The sequence below is a fragment of the Netta rufina genome, assembly GCF_964035555.1.
Source record: "Netta rufina genome assembly, chromosome: 7".
Lineage (NCBI taxonomy): Eukaryota > Metazoa > Chordata > Aves > Anseriformes > Anatidae > Netta > Netta rufina.
The window spans coordinates 16361002-16382616 of NC_140130.1; the positions used below are offsets into that span (position 1 = coordinate 16361002).

Here is a 21615-nt window from a genome sequence, read left to right on the forward strand (position 1 = left end):
AACATAAGCATTTAAGCAGCACAATATTTCTTATGGATACTGCCTTTTCTAAATGTTTTGTACCTCCAGAGCCTTGGTAGAAGCAGGTGGTCTCTGCAGCTCCAGAGCAAACATTCCTATTCGAAAGGCCAGGTTGTGGTACTCCAGCCGCTCACTCAACACAGTCAGCAGGAAAGCAGCTTTGGACAAGGTGTTGGTTGCCATCCAGGTCTGCTTGCTGGTTGATACTTTGTTCTTTTTGCCCTGTTTGAGGAGGAATTTGTAATCAAGACCGGGCACATGAATGACACCCAGAGGAGTTCAACCCAAAATCAGCATCAGTGAAGGGCCCGGAATCACAGTAAATGTGAAATGCCTGGGAATGCTGCTGTACCCATCCCACACCTTCCTTCTACATTACCCTCCACCCTTGAAACTAGACAAGTACTCACTCTACCTTAGTAGGTGGCTGCTCCACTTTGAGATCCGGAGGGTTGGCTAACAGGTCCCTGGCAAGCTCTACAGTTAAGCGACATGCTTCATTGCTGTATCCATGTGCATACAGGGCCTCTGCGCAGGCAAACAGGATCTGTGAGAAAGAACAGATGGTAATATTCAAACCACATTCCCCCATGCTGGAGCCAGCCTGCTCAAACCACTTGTCTCAAAGCCTTTGCAAATATAATTCACAATTAACCTCAGCAGCGGGTGCTCCCAGAGAACTCCTTCCTCAGTCTTCACCTCTATTCTTTTACGTGCTGACCTAAAAAGCCTTATCTCACATGATTAGGTCCCATCTTCCCTCCAATACTATAAGAGATCAGAGAATAACTCAAAGAATAAAACTCAAATTGACTGACAATAACTGTTTCCATGCATCTCCATTTTGGCTGCTTGCTTATATAGGTGCAAACCCTAAACATATTTTGAGGTTACTACAGAAATGTGACACCATCTATTTATATTATCTCTTGCCTTCCAGAGAACTTCTTACTTACATAGCTGGATTTAATTTTTTCCTGCTGGGGATGCCTCAATCTTACTTATTATGAGTTTCAGCTCAGTCTTCACAGAATCACGGAATGGCTGAGATTGGAGAGGTCCCCTGGAGGTCACCTGGTCCAAGCCCCCTGCTCAAGCAGGGGACACCTAGAGCAGGTTGCCCAGAACCAGGTCCAGGCAGGTTGTGAAGATCTCCAAGGAGGGACACTCCACCAACCTCTCCGGACAACCTGCACCACCACTCAGTCACCCACACACTACAGTGTTTCCTGATGTTTAGACAGAACCTCCTGTGTTCCAGTTCATGCCCACTGCCTCCTGTCCTAGTACTGGGCACCACTGAAATGAGCCTGGCTCCATCTTCTTTGCACCTGTCTTCAGGTATTTATGGACATGAATAAGATCCCTCCTGAGCCTCCTCTTCTGTAGGCTGAACAGTCCCAGCTCTCTCAGCCTCTCCTCAGAGGAAAGGTGCTGCAACCCCTTCATCTTCATGGCCCTCCACTAGACTCTTTCCAGCATGTCCACGTCTCTTTTGTACTAGGGGGGAGTCCCCAAGACAGACACAGGTGCGGGCTCACCAACGCCGAGGAGAGGGGAAGGATCACCTCTCTTGACCTGCTGGCAATACTTTGCCAAACGCAGCCAAGAATATTGTCAGTCTTATCACTTGTCACTTCTTAGTGACAAGGGCACACTGCTGACTTGTGTTCAACTTGGTGTCCCCCAGGACTCCTCAACCATTTTCATAAAGCTGCTTTCCAGCTGGGTAGCCCCCAGCATGAAGTAGTGCCCCAGGGTTGTTCCTCCCCAGCTGCAGGATTTTGCGGTTCTCCTTGCTAAATTCTGTGAGTTTCTTGTCAGCCCACCTCTCCAGTCATTCAAGGTCCCTCTGGATGGCAGCACGATCCTCTGGTTTACCCAGCACTGCCCCTGTTTTCATGTCATCTGTGAATTTACTAGGGATGTACTCTACCCCATCATCCAGATCATCAATGAAGATGTAGAACAGGACTGGACCCAATACTGGCCTGTGGAGCATTATTCTACCATTTCCAAATGGCTAGAGGAAAAAGCAAGCATGTTTTGTGTACATGTGTAAGTTCTGCAGTGCGAGATGGAGCAGCTAAAACTGGACACATTTGGAGTGAACACAGCAAAAGGGACTCAAACTTGAGAGAAACAGAGAAATGTGATACCAATACATTAAGACTGCAGATACCTTATGATATAATGGGTTATGATGACTTCATAGTTAAGCACTTGCTATAACAACAGACTAGGTTAAGTGTGACAGTTGGGAGGATGGCAAGAACATGATGTAATCAATACATGGAAAAATAACACAAAACAATGTTTTGAACTAGACTCAGCTCACCTCCATCCGGTTTTCCTGCTCCAGAGGCTTTATACCAGCAAATATATCCTGCTCCTCTTCATTACCCCCTTCAGCTTTGTCATCATCTTCCTTGGCTACCTCTTGTGGATTCAGATAGTACACCTGGTAATCATCTTCCTCTTCTCCATCATCCCCTCCCCCTGCTGCACCATTCTCCCCTACTTCTTCTGGCTTCAGGCTCACACCGCCGTTCTCGTCTGCAGAAGGCAGATCATCATCACCACTACACATTTCCCCCACAGGATCCTTGGTTGATTTCTTGGCTGTGGACCTGACACTTGGCTCAGGTCCCTCGGAGAAGTACACCCCGCCGTCCTCCTCAAAGGTATCCCTGTAGCTCCTGCTCAGAGGGCTTTCTGTAAAACTAAACGTGTTGCTGGCTTCTGCCCCCAGAGCCAAGCTGCTGTCATCCAGGCTCATCTCCGCTAAGTCTGGCTCCAGGGAGCTGTCCTCACTGCTCATGCGCCGTTTCCCACTATGTTTACTGGTCAAGCCTTTGCTCACTGGCAATTTGGCTTTGCCCACTGCAGTCTTGTACACAGCTTTATCACCTTCTGCTGAAAGTCGTCTCAGAACCCTCTGTGGCGTTTCAGACACAACTTTCCGCTTTCCAGTGAGTTCCTTCGGGCGAACCGCTGGCTCCTGGGGAGAGGGCCGCAGCCGGTCCCCAGGCTGCAGACACGATCCCCCAGGCTCCTGTCCATGGGCTCTACCAGCCTCACAAGCAGTTTCTGCACACTGCAACCGGCAGCTCCTCTGCTGGATGGCCTTTACCCAACAGAATGAGTTCTTCTTGTCAGAGCTGCTGTAGGTGATCCCAGGAATGGGATAAGCTTCCTCCCAGTTGAAGTAACAGGCTTCCACAGCTGGCTTGAAACCCTGGAACAGCTTCTCCAGTGATTTCTTGTGCTGACCCCTCTTAACATTATCTATGACTTTCAGCTGCCACTGTCTGAGCTGTGAGCAAAGGTCCCTGCGCCTAAGAGAAGAAGTAAGAGGACAGGTTAGAAAGCAGACACAAAACACACCACCACCAAACTACCTCTTAACCCACAAAACACCTCCTCCTTTTGATCAGAAAACTCTTCTGCTGAATTGACTATAAACAACATTAATAAGAAGACAGGCTAAAAAAAGGAAACAGGTCTACTAACAATGAAGTCCTGAATAGGCCCATGACATAGAAACAAAATGCAAGGAGTGCCATCATGAAAACATGATACAAACTGGGAGGTTTAAAATGAAATGCCATCTGCCCTGATTATCTGCCTCAGGTAAGGCATGAGTGATGTGAGCCTCAGCAGTCTCAGACCAGCAAGTGCCACAAGGAACTGCTGCAGGAATCATTCACCGAACTCAGCACAGGTGTGGTCTCACCTCAAGTACAGCATACAGTTTTGAGCACCACAATATAAAAAGGACATAAAACTATTAGAGAGCATCCAAAGAAGGGCTACGAAGATGGTGAAGGGTCCAGAGAGGAAGACATACGAGGAGCAGCTGAGGGCCCTTGGTTTGTTCAGCCCAGAGCAGAGCAGGCTGAGGGGAGGCCTCATGGCAGCCTGCAGCTCCCTCACGAGGGGAGGGGAGCGGAGGGGCAGGCGCTGAGCTCTGCTCTCTGGGGACAGCGACAGGACCCGAGGGAACGGCATGGAGCTGGGACAGGGGAGGGTCAGGCTGGGGCTTAGGGAAAGGTCCTGCTCCCAGAGGGTGGTCGGGCACTGGGACAGGCTCCCCAGGGCAGTGGTCACAGCACTGAGCCTGCTGGTGTTCAAGCAGAGTTTGGACATTGCTCTCAGACACGTGGTTTGGCTTTGGGGTGGTGCTCTGTAGAGCCAGGAATTGAACTCCATGATCCTTGTGGCTCCCTTCCAACTTAGGATACTCTATGATTCTGTGATAAAACATTTTGCAGCAGCTGTGAAATGGCATTGTGAACAAATCCAGTCAAGACTTTCAGAAGAACAACCTATACAGCCTGCCCAGAGAAGTACTATGGCAGATAAAATCATGTAATGCACCTCCTAGGCATGTATCTTTCTTCCCCGATACGCCTATCTAGAGCCCAGCAATTTAATTTAGGCTGTAGCAGGCTGTCCTCCGGAGACTGAACTATTGCAAACAGTAGGCACAAAACAAGCAAAACAAATATGTAATTGATGTTTAAGCAACCGAGGAAGAAGCAAGCTAGAAGGCTTAAATTCACTTAAATTACACAGCAGGTAGTCCCATGTCCCATATTATCACAGGAAGAACAAAGCATTTCTGCATTTCACAGCTCTGAATCTCACATACGGCCTAAGCACGCAAACAAGATAGTCTGAATGGATAACAATGTTTAGACAAACTAATTCAAGAAGTTTCTAGAAAGTCTTTTAGCTCTGCACCAAGCGTCCCAATCAACTGCCATGTTGTTTCTGCCACACATCTAAGAGATTTGAGGTACAAGTGCAACACTTCAATCCCCTCGGATTACCTATCAAAAGCTAAAGAAACCCAAACAAAATCAAAATGGGGTGACCCAAATTAGGTGAAAAGGGTATTAGAACAAAATAAGCTCAACAGAATAGACTGCTTCTAGTTATCTAAAGAATTTAATTCTCAAGGGAGCAGGGCAGTGGGGCTTAACTGAGGAGAGAATTTTCAGAAGGAAAAAGAAGGAGATGGAATTATTCAGGAAAGGTAACTTAAGGGTGAGTGCCCACAATGAATTCAGATTTAGGTAGCAAGTCTCTTTATGATTCAATGGAAAGAATAGCAAGGATGGATAGAAGAAGGTTCTTCTGGTGACTATTAAAATGCCAAGAGAATAGGAAATCAAGCAGAAGTATTTCAATTATACATGAGCTCAAGTAAATCTGAGCAAATTTGAACTGCACCAGATAACTGGAATGTGAATATATGTAGCACTATTACATACTTTATTAAAAGCCTTTTGTGGTTTTTCTATATGATTTGATTGATGTTTGTGTTTATTTTAAACCTCATTCCCAGTTTCCTACAATTGTTGACTTGTCTTCATCTGCTGTATTTACCTGCTTCATACTGTAAACTTTACAAGACAGAAACTGCAGGTATTTAGTGTCCCTGGTGTACCTTACAAGGATACGGTACTGTACTAACGTTATGCAACAATTCACCGAAAGCAAATGCTGTTCACGTGTGATTGTATTTAAAATACCATCCTGTTTTCATCTGTTCTTAGAACCTTTTCTGACCATATATTTCACATTAGACATTTTCAATATATTTAGCACCCTACACTTCACAGACTGCACGTACTAAAAATATTATCACAATGCTGACCACAGTTTTTCAACGTAAGCCACCAATATCTCAACTGCTATTCAAGTTGTGCTACATAAAGTTGGTAGTGATTTACCAAGGCACAATCTGGTTCAGAAGCCTGCATAAGCTTCTCAGTATTTCCTCAGATGATTGAAAACACTGACAGAAAATAATACACCAGTGACACTGTTTGTCAATACACTGTAGAGAATAAGCTCCGTAAGTACACAGAAAGCAATAAATGGTTCATCTTGAAATAGACAATAGGAAAATACATTAAATTGCCAAACAGTTAAATTCAAAAAGCATTAAAATTTATTAGAAGCCTGTATTACCACTCAAATAAATGTTCTCCACTGGGACACTGAAATGCAGACATACACTCATGTGTAAAACAAAACTCCCAGAAAACAACAAATTATTCACACTACATGATGTTGGTAAAACTAAGCAGCAAAAGCAATTAAGTTAAAGGCAATTACAATGCTCTTCAGCCTTACATAGCACACGCTCCAAAAGGACTGGGTGACGGTTGAACAGTCAATGAGGTAATGACACAAACACAGGTCATCTACAGGAGAAAACTCCTGAGTGCGTTTGCACATGACAAAAATAAACGGGAGGACGGTGTCCATTGGTTAAAGAGTTCTAGCTCCCACTAGATTATCTGACTTTGGTACTCACCTCTGTGGACTAATAGTTGGGTCTAGGACAGCCAGCCTCCAAAGAACTACCATCTCATCACACATACTCGCACAGGCATGAGCAGCTACTTCTGACTGGCCATTGCTGCGCCCAGTGTGGCCGCTAGCACTGCTGTGTGATGCAGACGTTCTCACACTGTACCACCAGCCGGTTATCTGCAGAAGAAAATGTTCAGTGGAGCTGTGTTGTGGTTAACATCCCACTCCTTGTTCTCACTTAACTACAATACCCACAAGGAAACAGAAGCTGAAGTTAGTACCATGTTCTCATTTGACTTCAAAATAGCTGAGAACATTAAAGCTGTATTGGTTTGTGAGAACTAAGGGCCTCATTTTTTTTTTCCTGTTGGGAAGGCACATGCCCACAGAACAAAACAAAGCACTCGCAGGAGGTTCTCTTGCTAGAGGCCTTCACATCTGGAGGAAAAAAAGCGAACAAATGTGATAAATGAAGCATTTCCTTTCTCCTGCTTGAAGTTGAAGTATGTGATAAGGTAATAAGGAAACGTGCACTGCATTTTATATTAGAGTGAGATCAGTGTCCTAAACTGCCAAAGAAAACATTTTTCCTAATATTAATTACAAAAATATCAAAACAATCACTACTTAGACCCATCAAAATATATTGTCTACAACAATAACCAAAGAACCTGAGGTTCAGGTTCGCCCAACACATTTCTTTAGGCTTTATAAAAGTAACAGCTCATATGTGATGTACTTGTTTAGGAAAAAAATCATTACAATAAATCACCTTGACTGGCCAGAAATCAGAACAAATTTGCTGAACAAAACAGTTCAGACTCCATATATTGGTGTTAAAAGGGTTGAGGTATTTCGGGGATACAGTGTTGCTGGGGCAACACTGAGCCAGAGCAAGAGCAAGCTACAACATAAGTTTAGCATGGAGAAATATATGCCCATAATGAATATAGGCTGTTATCAAAAAAGTTATTTAGAGATGGATTGTACAGACATGTAGGATCAGTCATTGACTCAGCCTGATTCCCCAGAATTTTTTCCTCTGTAGCAAAGAGGCTCAGATACCTGTTCATAGTTGAGACACTGGTCAGTCAGAATCTCCAGCAAAGGAGCAGCATTGCTATCCCGTCTCTTAAACATCTCCCGCACGATAGAAAGCAGGTTCCAGATTCCCTCGGGCTCTCTTCCTCGCAGGGGACGCAGGAGACAGGCCCACTCAGCAGCAGCTGGTGGCTCCGTGGAAGAGAGGTACATTGAATTCACATCACTGTGGATAAAATAGCAACACAGGGATGAGAAAAAAATGAAATCAAGCAAAGCCACACAAAATCCTGAGTATATGCTATATCCAAAAGTATATTTGCATCTTAAATGGGACAGATACGCATAATTTAGAAGAGAGGACACATAATGAGACTGAGAAAACCGCACAATAAGGTACTGTGCAAATACAATGTGCTCTACTGAAGTAACATTGGACAACCGATGCAAAAATACAATCCAGAAAAGTTACCTCAAAACTAAGCATCCTTCATGCCACGGAATCGCGTAAGGGTACATACTATAGAGTGAGTAAGCTCACAGATTACATGAGTATTACATTTTCCCTTCAGTAGGAAACAATTTACCTGAAAACAACAGGAGAGGGTCCACAGAATTTATGAAGGGTTTTCTTTATGTTGTCACTCAGAGTAGATTCATCTAAGTACCAGGTGCTTTGATCTGATGCAGAGGGTCCAGCAGTGGGATCTTGACACAAGAACACATACACAGGTTTTGCAGATTTTAAAGAGATTTTCCTCTGTTGCCCAACCACAGAGATTATGGGGAGCATACAAGCAGTGTTACTCAGTTTATTTCACCCATTTTCAACTCACTATTCAGAAATATCTCAAAATGTTATTGTTACATTACCTGAACAACTGGCAACACTTACACAGGAGACGCGACTCCCATTTTTAAAAAAGCACTGCTAGCCAATTCGATGAACTTATTTTATACCCCTCTGTTCATCACTGCTAAAGCTACACCTAAAATACTGTATTCAGTTTTGAATCTTTCAGTCCAGGAATGATACTGAGAAACCAGACAGGAGATAGCAGAGGGATATGAAAACAGTGGGGCGAATGGAACACTGATCTATGAAGAGAGGCTGGGACTGTTCCGACTAAGAAAAAAAAGGTGAAGGGTTATCATTAACATCCTACAACTACTTGGAGTCACAAACTCTTATTAGCAGTGCAAGATAATAAAAATGGGGTACTTATAGTGGATAGTAGGAAAAAATTCTTGACCATAAGAGTAATGCAGTAGTACTGCAATACTCTGTAACTTCTCTGGTAACCAAGACTTAGCTAAGTTAGCCCAAGACACAGCTAACCCATTTGAGGGTTGCCAATAATCTTGTTTCAAGTAGCAGGCTGGAGAAGTTCACTCCAACCAGCATTTCCAGGAGTCCATAATTAACACGGAGCTAAACAGAAAAATCTAATCTAATCGGAGCTAACAGAAGAAAAATCTTCTGTTAGAAAAGGTGCACTGCCTGATGCTCCCTTCCCCTGCATATACTCCAAGGAGTCCATCACACTAACAATTTCTGGTAGCTTAACCGCATGCATGCTTGTACTTATCCCTTTTACTTTGACCTCCACCTGCAATCCCAGGTAGTTTGTAACCCATCATTTCAAAAACTCAAAGCAATGGAAATACATCTGCTTCCTATCTTTGACACAAATTACTGAAATAACATGTATCAAGGTTACCTGGGGCTCCACACACTGTGTTGATGGCAGTGGACTGAGAAGATAACAGCTCATCGAGCAAGCGCTGAGCAGTTGGAAGAATCTGCAAACATGAAAGAAACTTTCAATATATACAATATACATGGTGTTTCTTACCCCAATATATGCAGCCAAATATTTGCCTGGATTTTCCCAACTGAGGGACTCTCACATCAGAAGTATCAAGTACACAGTCATGTTTTCAGAAAGGACGGTAGAGGGTGCTAAAGATAATCCAACAGCAAACTAGCTGTTAGACTTCCTTCTCTCCTCTCTTAAAGCAAACTTATATGCAAGACTTCTTTTCTATGCTCACACCCTAAGAAGTAAACAGAAGCATTGTAGGTTATTAGTTCCTTTCTCTTTTCTTGAGGAGGAGACAACAAACAGACTGTGCTACTGCAGCCAGCTCTGGGCAATATGGAAATGACTGCAGTCACTGTCACCGTTTTCCTACACTATGAATGTTCTGTATTTCATGTTCCAAAATTCATTTCACTAAAATAAAGTAATAAGAACAGAGGAACAAACTGTAAGTTACATCTATACATAACTTTTCAGACAGCCTTTAGCTCATTTACCATGCCTTTAGCACAGAAACCACATACATGTATATATGGCTCAGCAGTAAACTAATAGAATCTCGGCACTAAATTAATACCATCATAGCTACCGGCCAGTTCATGGCATAAGCAGATAAGACTCACACCTGACAGCAAAATCCCGAGTAGACATACACATAATTTGGCCTTTTTGAAAGAAAAATGCATAGCAGAAAACAGTTCTTCCCTCACTTTCAATCTAAGTCTGGGCTGAGAGACCTTAGATCCATTTAGTCCTTATCATGCACACTAACAACAGGTTGGGCATATAAAATAGTTAGGATTTAAATGACTTGCAGCAGAACATCTGATAACCCCCCACCTCTTCCTGCACAACAACTGTGGTTAAAGATCACATTTACTGTAAAGCAAGGAATATTCAGTACGCCATTATATTTGCAAATAACATGGACGCATCCAAACAGACAGAAGAAAACATTTCAGAAGGACATTTTACATTTCTACAAAATAGAATATAGGCCTTCCAATACCCAAAGGGGGCCTACAAGAAAGTTGGGGAGGTACTCTTTGTCAGGGAGTGTAGTGATAGGACAAGGAGTAATGGCTTTAAACTAAATGAGGGTAGATTTAGATTAGATATAAGGAAGAAATCCTTTACTCAGAGACTGGTGAGGCACTGGAACTGGTTGCCCAGTGAAGTTGTGGATGCCCCATCCCTGGAGGTGTTCAGGGTCAGTTTGGATGGGGCCCTTGCCAACCTGATCTAGTGGGTGACATCCCTGCCTATGATAGAATGGTTGGAAGTAGATGACCTTTAAGGTCCCTTTCAACTCAAGCCATTCTATAACTCTGTGATGATCCTATGGTTATCCGGAAAGACAGAAATAATTAAATTGTCCAGATGTTCCTAGATGCACAGCTGCTACACATGAAAGGAGAAACAAACCTTGCAAAAAAGGAGTAGACAGAATATATGAAAGCATTATATCACACATGCAATTCACATGATCCTCAGGAAACTAGTAGTACCACTACGAACCTTTTAAAACCCTCCTTTTCAAACAGACTAGTGACATATGACTTTCAGATCTTAAGTAGAAAAGAAAAACTTTGTCTTTTATGTAACAAAGCAAGAAGCACACACTGTTGGTGTTTAAATTTCAGCAACAAAAAACAGTTCTTTTATTTTTTTAATCATTTTCATTTTATACGATCTCATAAGATTACTATTTCTGTAGGAAAGTCAGGGGATGTTTTAGCAATAGAATATCTTAGTGTCCCAGGCACACTGTCATAATACAAATTCTAGGCACACACTGACAGTATTGTAAGTCTTAGACATAATTAATACACACACTACTGAAATGTGACAGATACTCATGTAGGCCAGCGTTTCTCAGCCTCATTTGGTTGAGCCATCATAAAAAGTTCCCAAACCCTTATATTCTTAATTTTAAAGCAAACATTTTGCATTTACTTAGGTATTTTTATGCAATTTGAGCTAGCATTTTAGGCAGATTATAGAAATGACCTGACCTTGAATGGTGTAGATATTTAAGGAATAATAAAGCAGATTTTGTCTTCGACTAACAAAACATCACACCTATTACTTTGCATAACCCAAATGATTCTTTTGAATCAAGAGGCTGCATTGGGCAAAGTCAAAAGGTCACCAGTTGGGTACATTAGAAAGTACCTACCTAGGCTATGTATTTACAGTGCATCCCTTGTGTAGCCTTCTCCATTTATCCATCCACAAAACACAAAAAGAATAACCTGTTTTATTCTGACCCATGTTTTTCACAACTGTGCTTTATTTTACTGGGTTCGAACTTTACTTCCACAAGCTAAGTGCACATTTATGCTAACATGAATCGACATCACTCTTCTTTCTTCTTCTAAGACACTTTTAATCTTTTACTTGACAACAGACAATTGTCAAATAATAGAATGGCAAGCTTGAAAAGGGCAAGAACTAAAAGCTTTTTCGGCAACTCACAATCAAATAGCATAACTGGTGATCTGGCAACAAAAGACATCACATAAATTCACCCAAAATAGCAATAACTCAATTTAACAAAAAATCAGTCCTATTGATCGTCCCAATTTACCTGTTGTGGAAGTTCGCTGATTAGGTACTGAGCAAATTTTTGCAATTGGTCTCTTTGTAGCCGAGACAAGGACTCAGAAACAGGTGCTCGTAAGCATACCGCAGATGCCTGAAGAAAGAAAAGGAGATATAAACTGTCATTACCAGGTCAGACATAATGAACCTGCGCCCAGCGAGCAGATAAAGTGTCATGAACAGTGGCCATGTTGATGCATATCATGCTTGGCTTTGGCAGACAATTCTTCCCCCCTGTAATTATGTGGAGTGTTGCAGATAAGATGCAAATAAGCTGTCTAAGTTTTATCAAAACTGTTTTTAAGAGTTTCTTGTCAAGGAAACTGCTTTAACAGCTGTGCTTAAGATCTGTTGTTGCTAGCAATTGCACAAATACTGGCAGGGATTTCACAAACAAACCTCTAAAATAGGACATTATTCTTTAAGCTTCTGGCAAAGCAACCGGCTCTGTAGGAGACCGTTTCACAGAATCACAACTGCCTCATTTATCTCATTTGAGATTTTGACTTCAATCTCAAAATCACTCCTTCTCAATATCTTAAAACAATAGATCATAAAATGAATACTAGTTTCTTAACCTTTTTCGATATACAGAAAAAAAGTACCCAAATGAAACACACATAAAATTTAAGCTGGAATCAGGAGAGAGCACTTCGGTAATAAAGATGCTTCTGATATTGATTTGTCTACCCAGAGCAATATCCCTTGGCTTGTATCTCACTAGTGTCAGCAGTCAGAATACACAAACATGAAAATGATTTCACTGTCACTTTCAGGTGGAAGAAAGGATCAGGGGAAAGGGTGATTTCCGTCTTACAAAGGATCCAAACTTTCTGAACATGAATAGTGTAATTTAGAATTTGTTTCCTATCCTCACTTTTAATATCTACTTTTTATAATGGAAGTCTTTCAAAGCAGAACCTATTTTTTTGCCAATTCTCCTGCTCTAAGTACAAAAAGTATACTGATATTTGAATGAGACTACATCTGAGTATTAATTTAATCCTATTATGATTGTCCAGTGTGAAATGTAAACAAGCTTCAGGAGGTTATCAGCACTCATTTAAGAATCTGGAATTAATCATAAATAACCATGTTAGCTATAAAAGGTTCCGTAACAGCAGAGAAGCTTCTGTTTCCTTCAATCAACCAAGCTTAATCCTTCCTTAAGATATATTTCTCATTGCTTCCTAAAGACTGAAGAAATAAATCTGCATACAAGTCTGAACCCTCAACTTCTGTGTCTCAGGTCGATTCCACCTGTTTTCACCTGGAGTCCCTGGGCAAGAAGTACCCATTTTTCACTCTATGCAAGGCCATGCAGAATGCTAGCAGTCAAGTAAAATTATCAACGTACTGTTTGAAATCTACAAGCAAAAATGACACTTATCTGTCTCACTATGTGTATAAGTGAACTGGTGGACATAAAGGCCAACTGTGATCAAAATGACTTCTTATGCACTCTCAGTGATCAAACAACCTCAAGAAAGAGCTTTCAAATCCCACATTTCCCAAGACTTTTAATAAAAGATTAAGTATTGGCGACCTTCCACTTCTGCAGACTGAAGAAAGAATGAGTAATTTTTGCATTGAAATGAGAAACAGGAAGGGTCCAAAAAGGACTCTGCATCTACTCTTAGCAATTTGTACATTATCAAAGGACATTCTGCAGTTTAGAGTCTCAGTCAATTCACACTGCAGACTGCAACTGTGAGTGCACATTTGCACAATCTGTAACCAAAAGGAGTGCCAAAACCAATTTCCCTAAAGACAGTGCATGCTGCATAAAACGGTAATGACAAGAGACTCAGAGAAGAAGATACCTAGGGGAGAGTAGAAGTGTATTTAAAGGCCTACATTGTGTATCCGGAAGAGGCAGAGCGCCACGACGTGAGCACACCACTTGGCCCCAGCTCCGCAGGTACAACTGCATGACGTGATCCTGCATCGGTCAAACATCACTGCCACGTTGTATGCACCTTTGGGTGGCACCATCTGTGGGGGTACCACAGTGGCACTCAGATGGAAACCTGTTAAAATTCAAAAGTCAAAAGTTACTATACTGGTGCCTGGAAGACATATTCAGATAGCATGGAAATTTAGGTATGTGGCATTTAAACAGCAAAACTCTATGTCTAGCAATGACACCTACAAGTTAGTCTCTAGCACTCCTTTCTTCCCAATCAGCTGTGTATTAGCAGAAAAGCAAAACACATTGTAAAAGGTTTTAAATTACCAGATTTTAATATATTAATTTATATTTTACAAAGACAAGCAGGACCGGATAAAGCTAACACTGAAAAGTGGGACTTTTTGATCACAGGGTCAAAGTCAGACTACACATATTTTAGGCGTGATTACCACGTTTATGAACTCTAGCAATAATGCAAAAGAACAGGTTAGGTGGCTTCTTCAGAATTAGTTCCCACTCTATTAATTTTCACGATTCTGCAGTGAACTAAAGAAGGCAGCACTTATACCTGAACACTTACTGTCAAGTTGTGGCTTCACAGGCTACCAATTTCTCACAAATTACATACCTACTTGAAATTTTGCAAAACCCCACTTTTGTAAACCCTGCACCCAGAAAACATACAAACAACACTTGCTTAGACTAAAATACCAAAAAAGGAAAATTTCAAAAATAACACTTAAAAGAATCCAGCCTCATTCATTTGTGATCAAACACACAAATTATGAATCTCATCTCAGGCAGGATAATAAAACACTTTAACAAGACTTGGCTTCATATAACCTCATGTACAGTGCATACCAGTGGTACTCAAAACGAGGCTTCCTCTGCAGATATGATTATCCAAAGGCACACGTATTACAAGCAGGAAAAGGCCATCAGGAGAATGAATCTCCTGTTTGTCTTTAAGGTTCCAATCACCAGTTCATCATCATTTATAGCAATGAATATCAGCCTCAAAACCTTTTCACCAGTCTTAAATTCAGTTTTAATGCAGCACGGAAAGCACAAAGCGTATCAAAGCCGCAACCAAAATTCAGTCCAACAATCTACTTTAAGTGAAAAAAATACGGCTTGTGACAAATGATTCAAACAGTTTCTCCATCACCAGCACAGGCAAGTACATTATCAACCCACACTACTGAACTTTTATTACGATATTGCGAGAAAATTACAGTAACAGTGTTCATGCACATGACCTACTAAATCTCATTTAAAACAATGTGCAGTATTTCCTCCTCAAAATACAATCCCCATGCCAACACAAACTTGCTCTTACCTTACTTAACCTTTCTATTTCTCTTGTTCACCAGTATTAAAATCCTCTTCCTGATGTGGGTGATTATTTTGATTAGTACACATAATGCCACCCAAATTCTTCAGCCATTTTAGCAATTGGAACAGAATCAAAACAAAAGAAGGCATTCACCACAAAATTACTGCACTGCTTATTACTAGCTACAGTTCTATTTTGTATTCTACACTTGGATAATAGAACCCAAACAGTTCAGCTAGTCCTTCTGGTATACTAGAAGCATCTCAGACTAATGCCAAAATGCCCTAATTTTCACAAAAGCAAATTAAGCACTTCACAAATTGTAATTGCAGCAATTCTATTTCACCAAGAAAAATAAGTATTCTAAAGGTGTTAGAGAAGAGTGGGTCACAGCTATGCACTCTCCTCAAGCTCCTACCGTGATATTTTTATTTGCATATGAAGACAGCTAACTGATTAAAGGCAAAGAGGGAAGAATTAGTATAAAGAGAGACAAAGAAAACTTCAGGGCTTCAGCATGACCTATCACAAGCTTCAACTCAAACTGTAGCTTAATGAACATGTCTGCCACCGGCAATGCCAATTCCAGCAGATCCATCTGATTCCTTTGCACTGCCATCTTGCTGTACTGAACAACTGCTTGGGGGATGGCACAGGAAACTAATACCACAATTCAGTTCACTGCACAGCTTATAAAAGTCTGAACCTGCAGAGACTGAAACGGTGGCAGTGAGGGAGACCATTCTGGACTCCCTACCCCAAAACTCCTGTTTAAAGAAATGGCCATCAAACTGTACTTTTTTACAGTCAAACTGCAACTATTTGCAGATCGCAGACTTGCCTGCTTAAACACGAAGACAAGAATCATGCTCACTGCACCATGCACTTACTGACCCAGTTACCCCAAGGAGGTCACAAGGCCAAGGAGTGTTCTTCCCTCCCATTCACCCCCTGCACTCTCTATCTGGTACCAGCTTATCTACTCCATGCATAGCCGTACATTTTTAAAAACTGTCTAAATGTACCAGTAGCACTCATTCTACAACTGCACGTAGCCCACCAAAAAAAAAAAAAAAAAAAAAAAAAAAAAAGATGTATTTATTTCTATTCTTAGCTAGCTCCGCTCCAGGAGACCTCACAAACGGGCTGCAGGCCAGAGGAATCGCTTTGTCACGAGTCTCACTACCATTTTTTTTAATTCTCTGCACAAAGCAAGATTAGCGCTTCTGTGAAAGCATTTAGGCTTCTACACATAAAGTGCATCTTAGACTTCTTACAGCCACAACATTTACTACTTATAGAATCATTTGGGTTGGAAAAGATCTCTGAGATCAAGTCCAACAGTTAACCTATGCCTAGACCAAATTTGTCAAGCAGCCAGTACCAGCACTTCAGAAGATATTCGGCTAGGATGCACTACACAACATGCCGGGAGCAATCTACTGCACTCATGAAGCAGGTCTTAGCACAGTGAAGAGGTAGCAGCATACTGTCGTCCGTGATATTCAATTAAGACACATGGTTTGATCAAACAGAAAAGATAAAAAAAAAATCAGCTGCTACCCAGACTAGGTCCCATGAAACACAGATGCTTTTTATTTGCTCCCCAGCTCCCTGGGCTGGAGCTGCAGCCCGTGGAGAGAATCATAGAATAGAATATCCTAAGTTGGAAGGGACCTATAAGGATCATCAAGTCCAACTCCTGGCACCACAGCCCACAAAGGAGCAGGGGATCTGATGGGAGTTGTTAAATAGACAGTTCTATGGGAGCTGAGGAGACCCTTTCTTGAGCAATCTGTTCCCAAAAGACAGACCCCATGGTATGGACCCATACTAGAGCAGCTCTTGAAGAGCTACAGCTTGTGGGAAGCCGACATAAGATCTGTTTGGGAAGGACAGCATCCTGTGCGAGGGACCCCACGCTAGAACAGGGGCCAAGAGTGACCCTGAAGGAGCAGCAGATGAAGTGTTATGGACTGCTTGGGATAGGAGATAGAAGGGGGTAGATATGGAGGGAAGGTGTTTTTAGTTTGCTTTTAGTTATTGCCTATTAAGAATTATCTCCTTACACGTAGTCTGTTTTGCCTGTGACAGTAATTGGTGAGCAATCTCCCTGTCTTTATCACAGCCCTTGAGCCTTCTCCTATCGTATTTTCTCCCTGTCTTCCTTTGAGGAGCGGTAGCAAGAGAGCAGTTGTGGTGAAGATTAGCTGCCCATCAGAGTGAAACCACCACAGAGAGAAGAGCACAAAGCACATTTCAACCTTTGTCCAACTGATCATAACATCACAATACACTGCTGACTCCCCCCAAAATCAAATCCCCTCTCAAATGGTTGCTTCATTTCCTACATTTATTTTCATGTTTGTCCATATATGAAATTCAAACTGCAACCACACACTGTAAAATCATTTACAGTAAACAAGTGAACTGACATCCACCCCACATGTACTGCCTCTCTTCTGAGCTGCTATTCAGAGAAAAAAATCCTTCCTTAGACAAAGTTCCTCTCCAAAGGAGGAAACAATGCTACTATTTAAACAAAGTTACTTCCTTCCCTTCCACATACAATCCTTTGTTAAGAAGTTCAGTTGCTGTATGCGTGGTCAAGAAGTTCCTCCCTTGTGTTGTTCACCACCCCCTCTTTTTCCTACTCCTTTCCTCCTCCCCCAAGCATAGGTTTTGAACTAACATTCCCAGACTTTGTTTATTTAAGTTTTTCTATACCTCCTTTCAATTTTAATTTATTACTGAAACAGGTTTTAAACACAGTCTTAGCATTGTGTATTAAATATTTTGCTCTTTTCCACTATTGAAGTCCCAGGAATTACTGAATTTCTGCCAGTTTCATTGTTAAGTCATTTTGTCTCAAACAGTTATCCTCCTGAAGTTCAGCCTTAAAGGCCTCTTGCAGCATCTCAGTCCTGACATCGAAGGTCTATGTAGGCAAAATTCAATTTTATTCTATTCAGCTCAGTTTTGTTGATGATCCAAAATTACTACCTGGTCTTACTGACAACTTCAATATACCTGATGTATGAGAAAGTACTTCGCTTCTATTCCCAAGATGCCTGCTATCATTATTAGAGTTGCCCATTTCACATAACTCCTTCCTGTCTTACAGCTGTCACTAGAAAAACTAACTCAACATTATTCCTCACTTCAACAGATTTCATGAAAAATCCAGAGTCCAGTTCCTTGTTTAAGATAAAATTAGTTTTCATAACTGTAAAATGTAAAATGAGCAAGGTAAGTGAGAAGGGATAAAACTCACTATCCAGCAACAGGGTTTTCCTTCTGCCTTAGTACTACAAGAGTAGCTGTATTATAAATACAATTCTTTTGCTATAAGAATAATATTTAAGACTTGTGAACTTCACCTCTGCCATACATACATGTTAGGCAAGGCATTAATTGGATCAGACTACCAGAAAGCCAAGTTCCCTTTATTAATGAGAAATTTAAGCATTATGGAGACAAAAGCATTCTATAAAGTTTTTCCCAAAATGCTGAGGCAGATTAAGGATCTAATTTGTAGGACATTTCTGTCTTTTCACTCAATTTTACAGTTGAGTTGATTGATACTGAAATAAACATACTATTTAGCTCAACACATTACAAAAATACACGTAAGCACTGGGTCTAGGATACCAAAAAAGCTAGTTTTGAGACATGGTCATATCACTGGAGATATGGTTTGGGGAATCTGAAATGTATTGAGACATGAAACTGTAGAGTTCTTACCTATCTGGAGAGGGTCTTTGACTGCCCTCACCCGGAAAAGCTGTTCCCCTCGCTGGAACTCATCTGCACTGCCATTTGCCAAACATGAGTACAACCTGTAAGAGATAAACATAACATATAAGATCATCTGTTTTTGAGAAGCTTCACATTGCATTCACTTTTGCATTTCTAACTTAGCTTTCAACAAATACTTGCTATCTTCATCTTTAAGGTGAAATCTAGCTTTTTTTCTGCCATTTCTCTATTACACTTCAACCATAAAAACCATTAGTCTCTTCCTAACTGGGTTTGCATACAGCCACTGACATTTCTAGTAATTTCAACCTAAAGACTCTGGAATACAAATACATTCACAACCTAAAATCACTTCAGGGTCCAATGTTAGCAAGCAAAAGTAAAATTCCTACTTCTGGATGAGTTACCCACATGATCATCTGAGATTTTTACACCTGTGCTCATCAGAATAATGAGCATGTACAACCAACACCTGGCTTACTCTAGTCCATCACAGGTGATCTTTATAATTCTTTACGTATCAGCACTTCTGACACCACCTCCCTCACCTGATACCAGAGTGTTAGACACAAGAATCTAAGAATTATCAGGATGATTCTTTCTAAAAGACAGTAATACCATACTTTCCCACAAAATTATGGATGCACATTTACACAGGTAGGCATCCTATAGTTGTTAAAAAAAAAAAAAAAAAAAAAAAAAAAAGCTTCAGAAAGATACATTGCTAAAAGATCTAATAACGGAGTTTTTTGACTACATGCTCAACCAATTTATGTGGAAACATACGAAATATGATCATCTCCCTGGCTATATTCACTCTTACCACTGATGTACTCAGCAAATTCCTATTCTCCTACTTACACCAATAAAAAGCTTGCACAGCCTGTTGAGATAGCCTTCCCCAATCATTTCTGAGTTCAGTTAAGTTCTAATTCAAGAAACAGATTCAAACTGGACAGAACACTACATAAGACTTATGAAAGGACAAAACTTTACAAACAGGTTTTTGTCAGCAAACTAAAGTGTGCATTTACACTGCTATCATTTACACACAGAACACACACATGTATGTTTTCTTCCTGGGAAACATGCAGAGCAGCTCACCCCACAGTGAAATTCCGTATCATGGCATATTCCACATTAACCCATCCACATTTTACAAAATGCACATATCAACAGCAGGAGCAGTGGTCATACAGGACATTAAATGGACAGTAATTCTCTAGTGAAGAGAATTTTTCCATAAGACAATGAAGCAGAAACAGTATGCATTACCTAATATCTTCCTCATTTTCAGGGAAACTCCAGAAGGCGATCCGAAGCTGCAGTTGCTCAGGCACTGGAGGATAAACTTTCTCCACGACCTCGAATGGAATGTGAAATGCAACCTGCTTTGCAGACAGTTCCACCAATGGGATCACCAGCCCATCTGGCAAGACAAGAAACAAAATGCAATTAACCATTGAAGGAACTGAACTCAAGAGAGGCTAAAGAGATCAGAGCAGGCAGCTCTTCCACTTCCTCTCTTATCTCACCAAAGACCAATTTTGATAATACAGTAAAATGCAGCATAGAAGTTTTCTGAAGAACTGCCTGCCAACTTTATGTTTGTTTTCAGCCCCTACAAGGCATAGGTAGGAACACACTGATGAATATCCAGTCCTTCATCAGGACAGCTGCACTAGCCTATATAGTGGATGTTGGTAACTCTAACTTTGTCTCCTGACAAAGCTAAAACCATTTAGTAAGACTTGTGGTAAGCAAATACTTAACATATTTTACAATATGGCAGCCAACATCCTGTGAACACCACATGATTACACAGAGAAGAATTAGTACAATGTATATGCACAAGAGAGCAATGGATTGTCCGGGAACCTTAGTGTTGACTTTTTGGTTACGTCCAGGATTTTGCAATTTGCAAGGCTTTCATTTAAAACAGAATTTTTGTTTTCACCCCTCTCCTCTACCTTTCTTCTATCTGTCTTTATATTTCAAGTTCTTTACAAAAGCAACTGGGAATTCACATTTGTAGACTGCTGACTACAGTGAACTTCTGAGGATCTTAACCAAGGGCATAAGAGCCTTCTATAAACAAAATTCATCACGTTCTTTCTACCAAATTACTTTTTACATTTTTAAGCACAGATAAATATTTCTTATCATGAGGCTAAGGGAACCCTATGTTTCTGCTTTGCTCTGAGCTACATTACACTCCATAATGAAACACCAGGCTTATGTTCATAGAATCATAGAGTATCCTAAGTTGGCAGGGAGCCACAAGGATCACGGAGTCCACTTCCTGGCTCTACACAGCACTACCCAAAAATCAAACCACGTGTGTGAGAGCAATGTCCAAACTCTGCTTGAATTCTGTCAGGCTCGGTGCCATGACCTGGGGAGCCAACTAGGAAAGGGACCCCCCCAGATGTGTTGCTTGTTAACAGAGAGGGTCTGGTGAAGTGGCGATTGGCGGCCAACTTGTGCACAGTCACCATGCGGTGGTTGAGTTTAAAATCTACCCTGGGGAGCCTGTCCCAGTGCCCGACCACCCTCTGGGTGCAGAACCTTTCCCCAACACCCTGCCTGACCCTCCCCTGTCCCAGCTCCATGCCGTTCCCTTGGGTCCTGTCACTGTCCCCAGAGAGCAGAGCTCAGCGCCTGCCCCTCCGCTCCCCTCGTGAGGGAGCTGCAGGCCGCCATGAGGCCTCCCCTCAACCTGCTCTGCTCGGGGCTGAACAAACCAAGGGCCCTCAGCCGCTCCTCACACGTCTTGCCCTCTAGGTACT

The 21615-nt window shown here is 41.5% G+C and overlaps 1 protein-coding gene across 3 annotated transcripts in view; it reads right to left on the reverse strand.

The window, feature by feature from the left end:
- Positions 1-21615, reverse strand: part of ZSWIM8 (zinc finger SWIM-type containing 8) — a 65138-nt gene that overhangs the window by 16898 nt on the left and 26625 nt on the right. For all 3 annotated transcript variants that reach the window (XM_084290293.1, XM_084290292.1, XM_084290291.1), the window contains exons 2-12: positions 20102-20255; positions 18812-18906; positions 13677-13849; positions 11806-11913; positions 9114-9195; positions 7980-8100; positions 7417-7618; positions 6353-6528; positions 2360-3359; positions 437-568; positions 64-243 (exon numbers count right to left, since the gene is read on the reverse strand). In XM_084290293.1, coding sequence (XP_084146419.1) covers positions 64-243; positions 437-568; positions 2360-3359; positions 6353-6528; positions 7417-7618; positions 7980-8100; positions 9114-9195; positions 11806-11913; positions 13677-13849; positions 18812-18906; positions 20102-20255 — 2423 coding nt within the window. The remainder of the gene's footprint in view (positions 1-63; positions 244-436; positions 569-2359; positions 3360-6352; positions 6529-7416; positions 7619-7979; positions 8101-9113; positions 9196-11805; positions 11914-13676; positions 13850-18811; positions 18907-20101; positions 20256-21615) is intronic.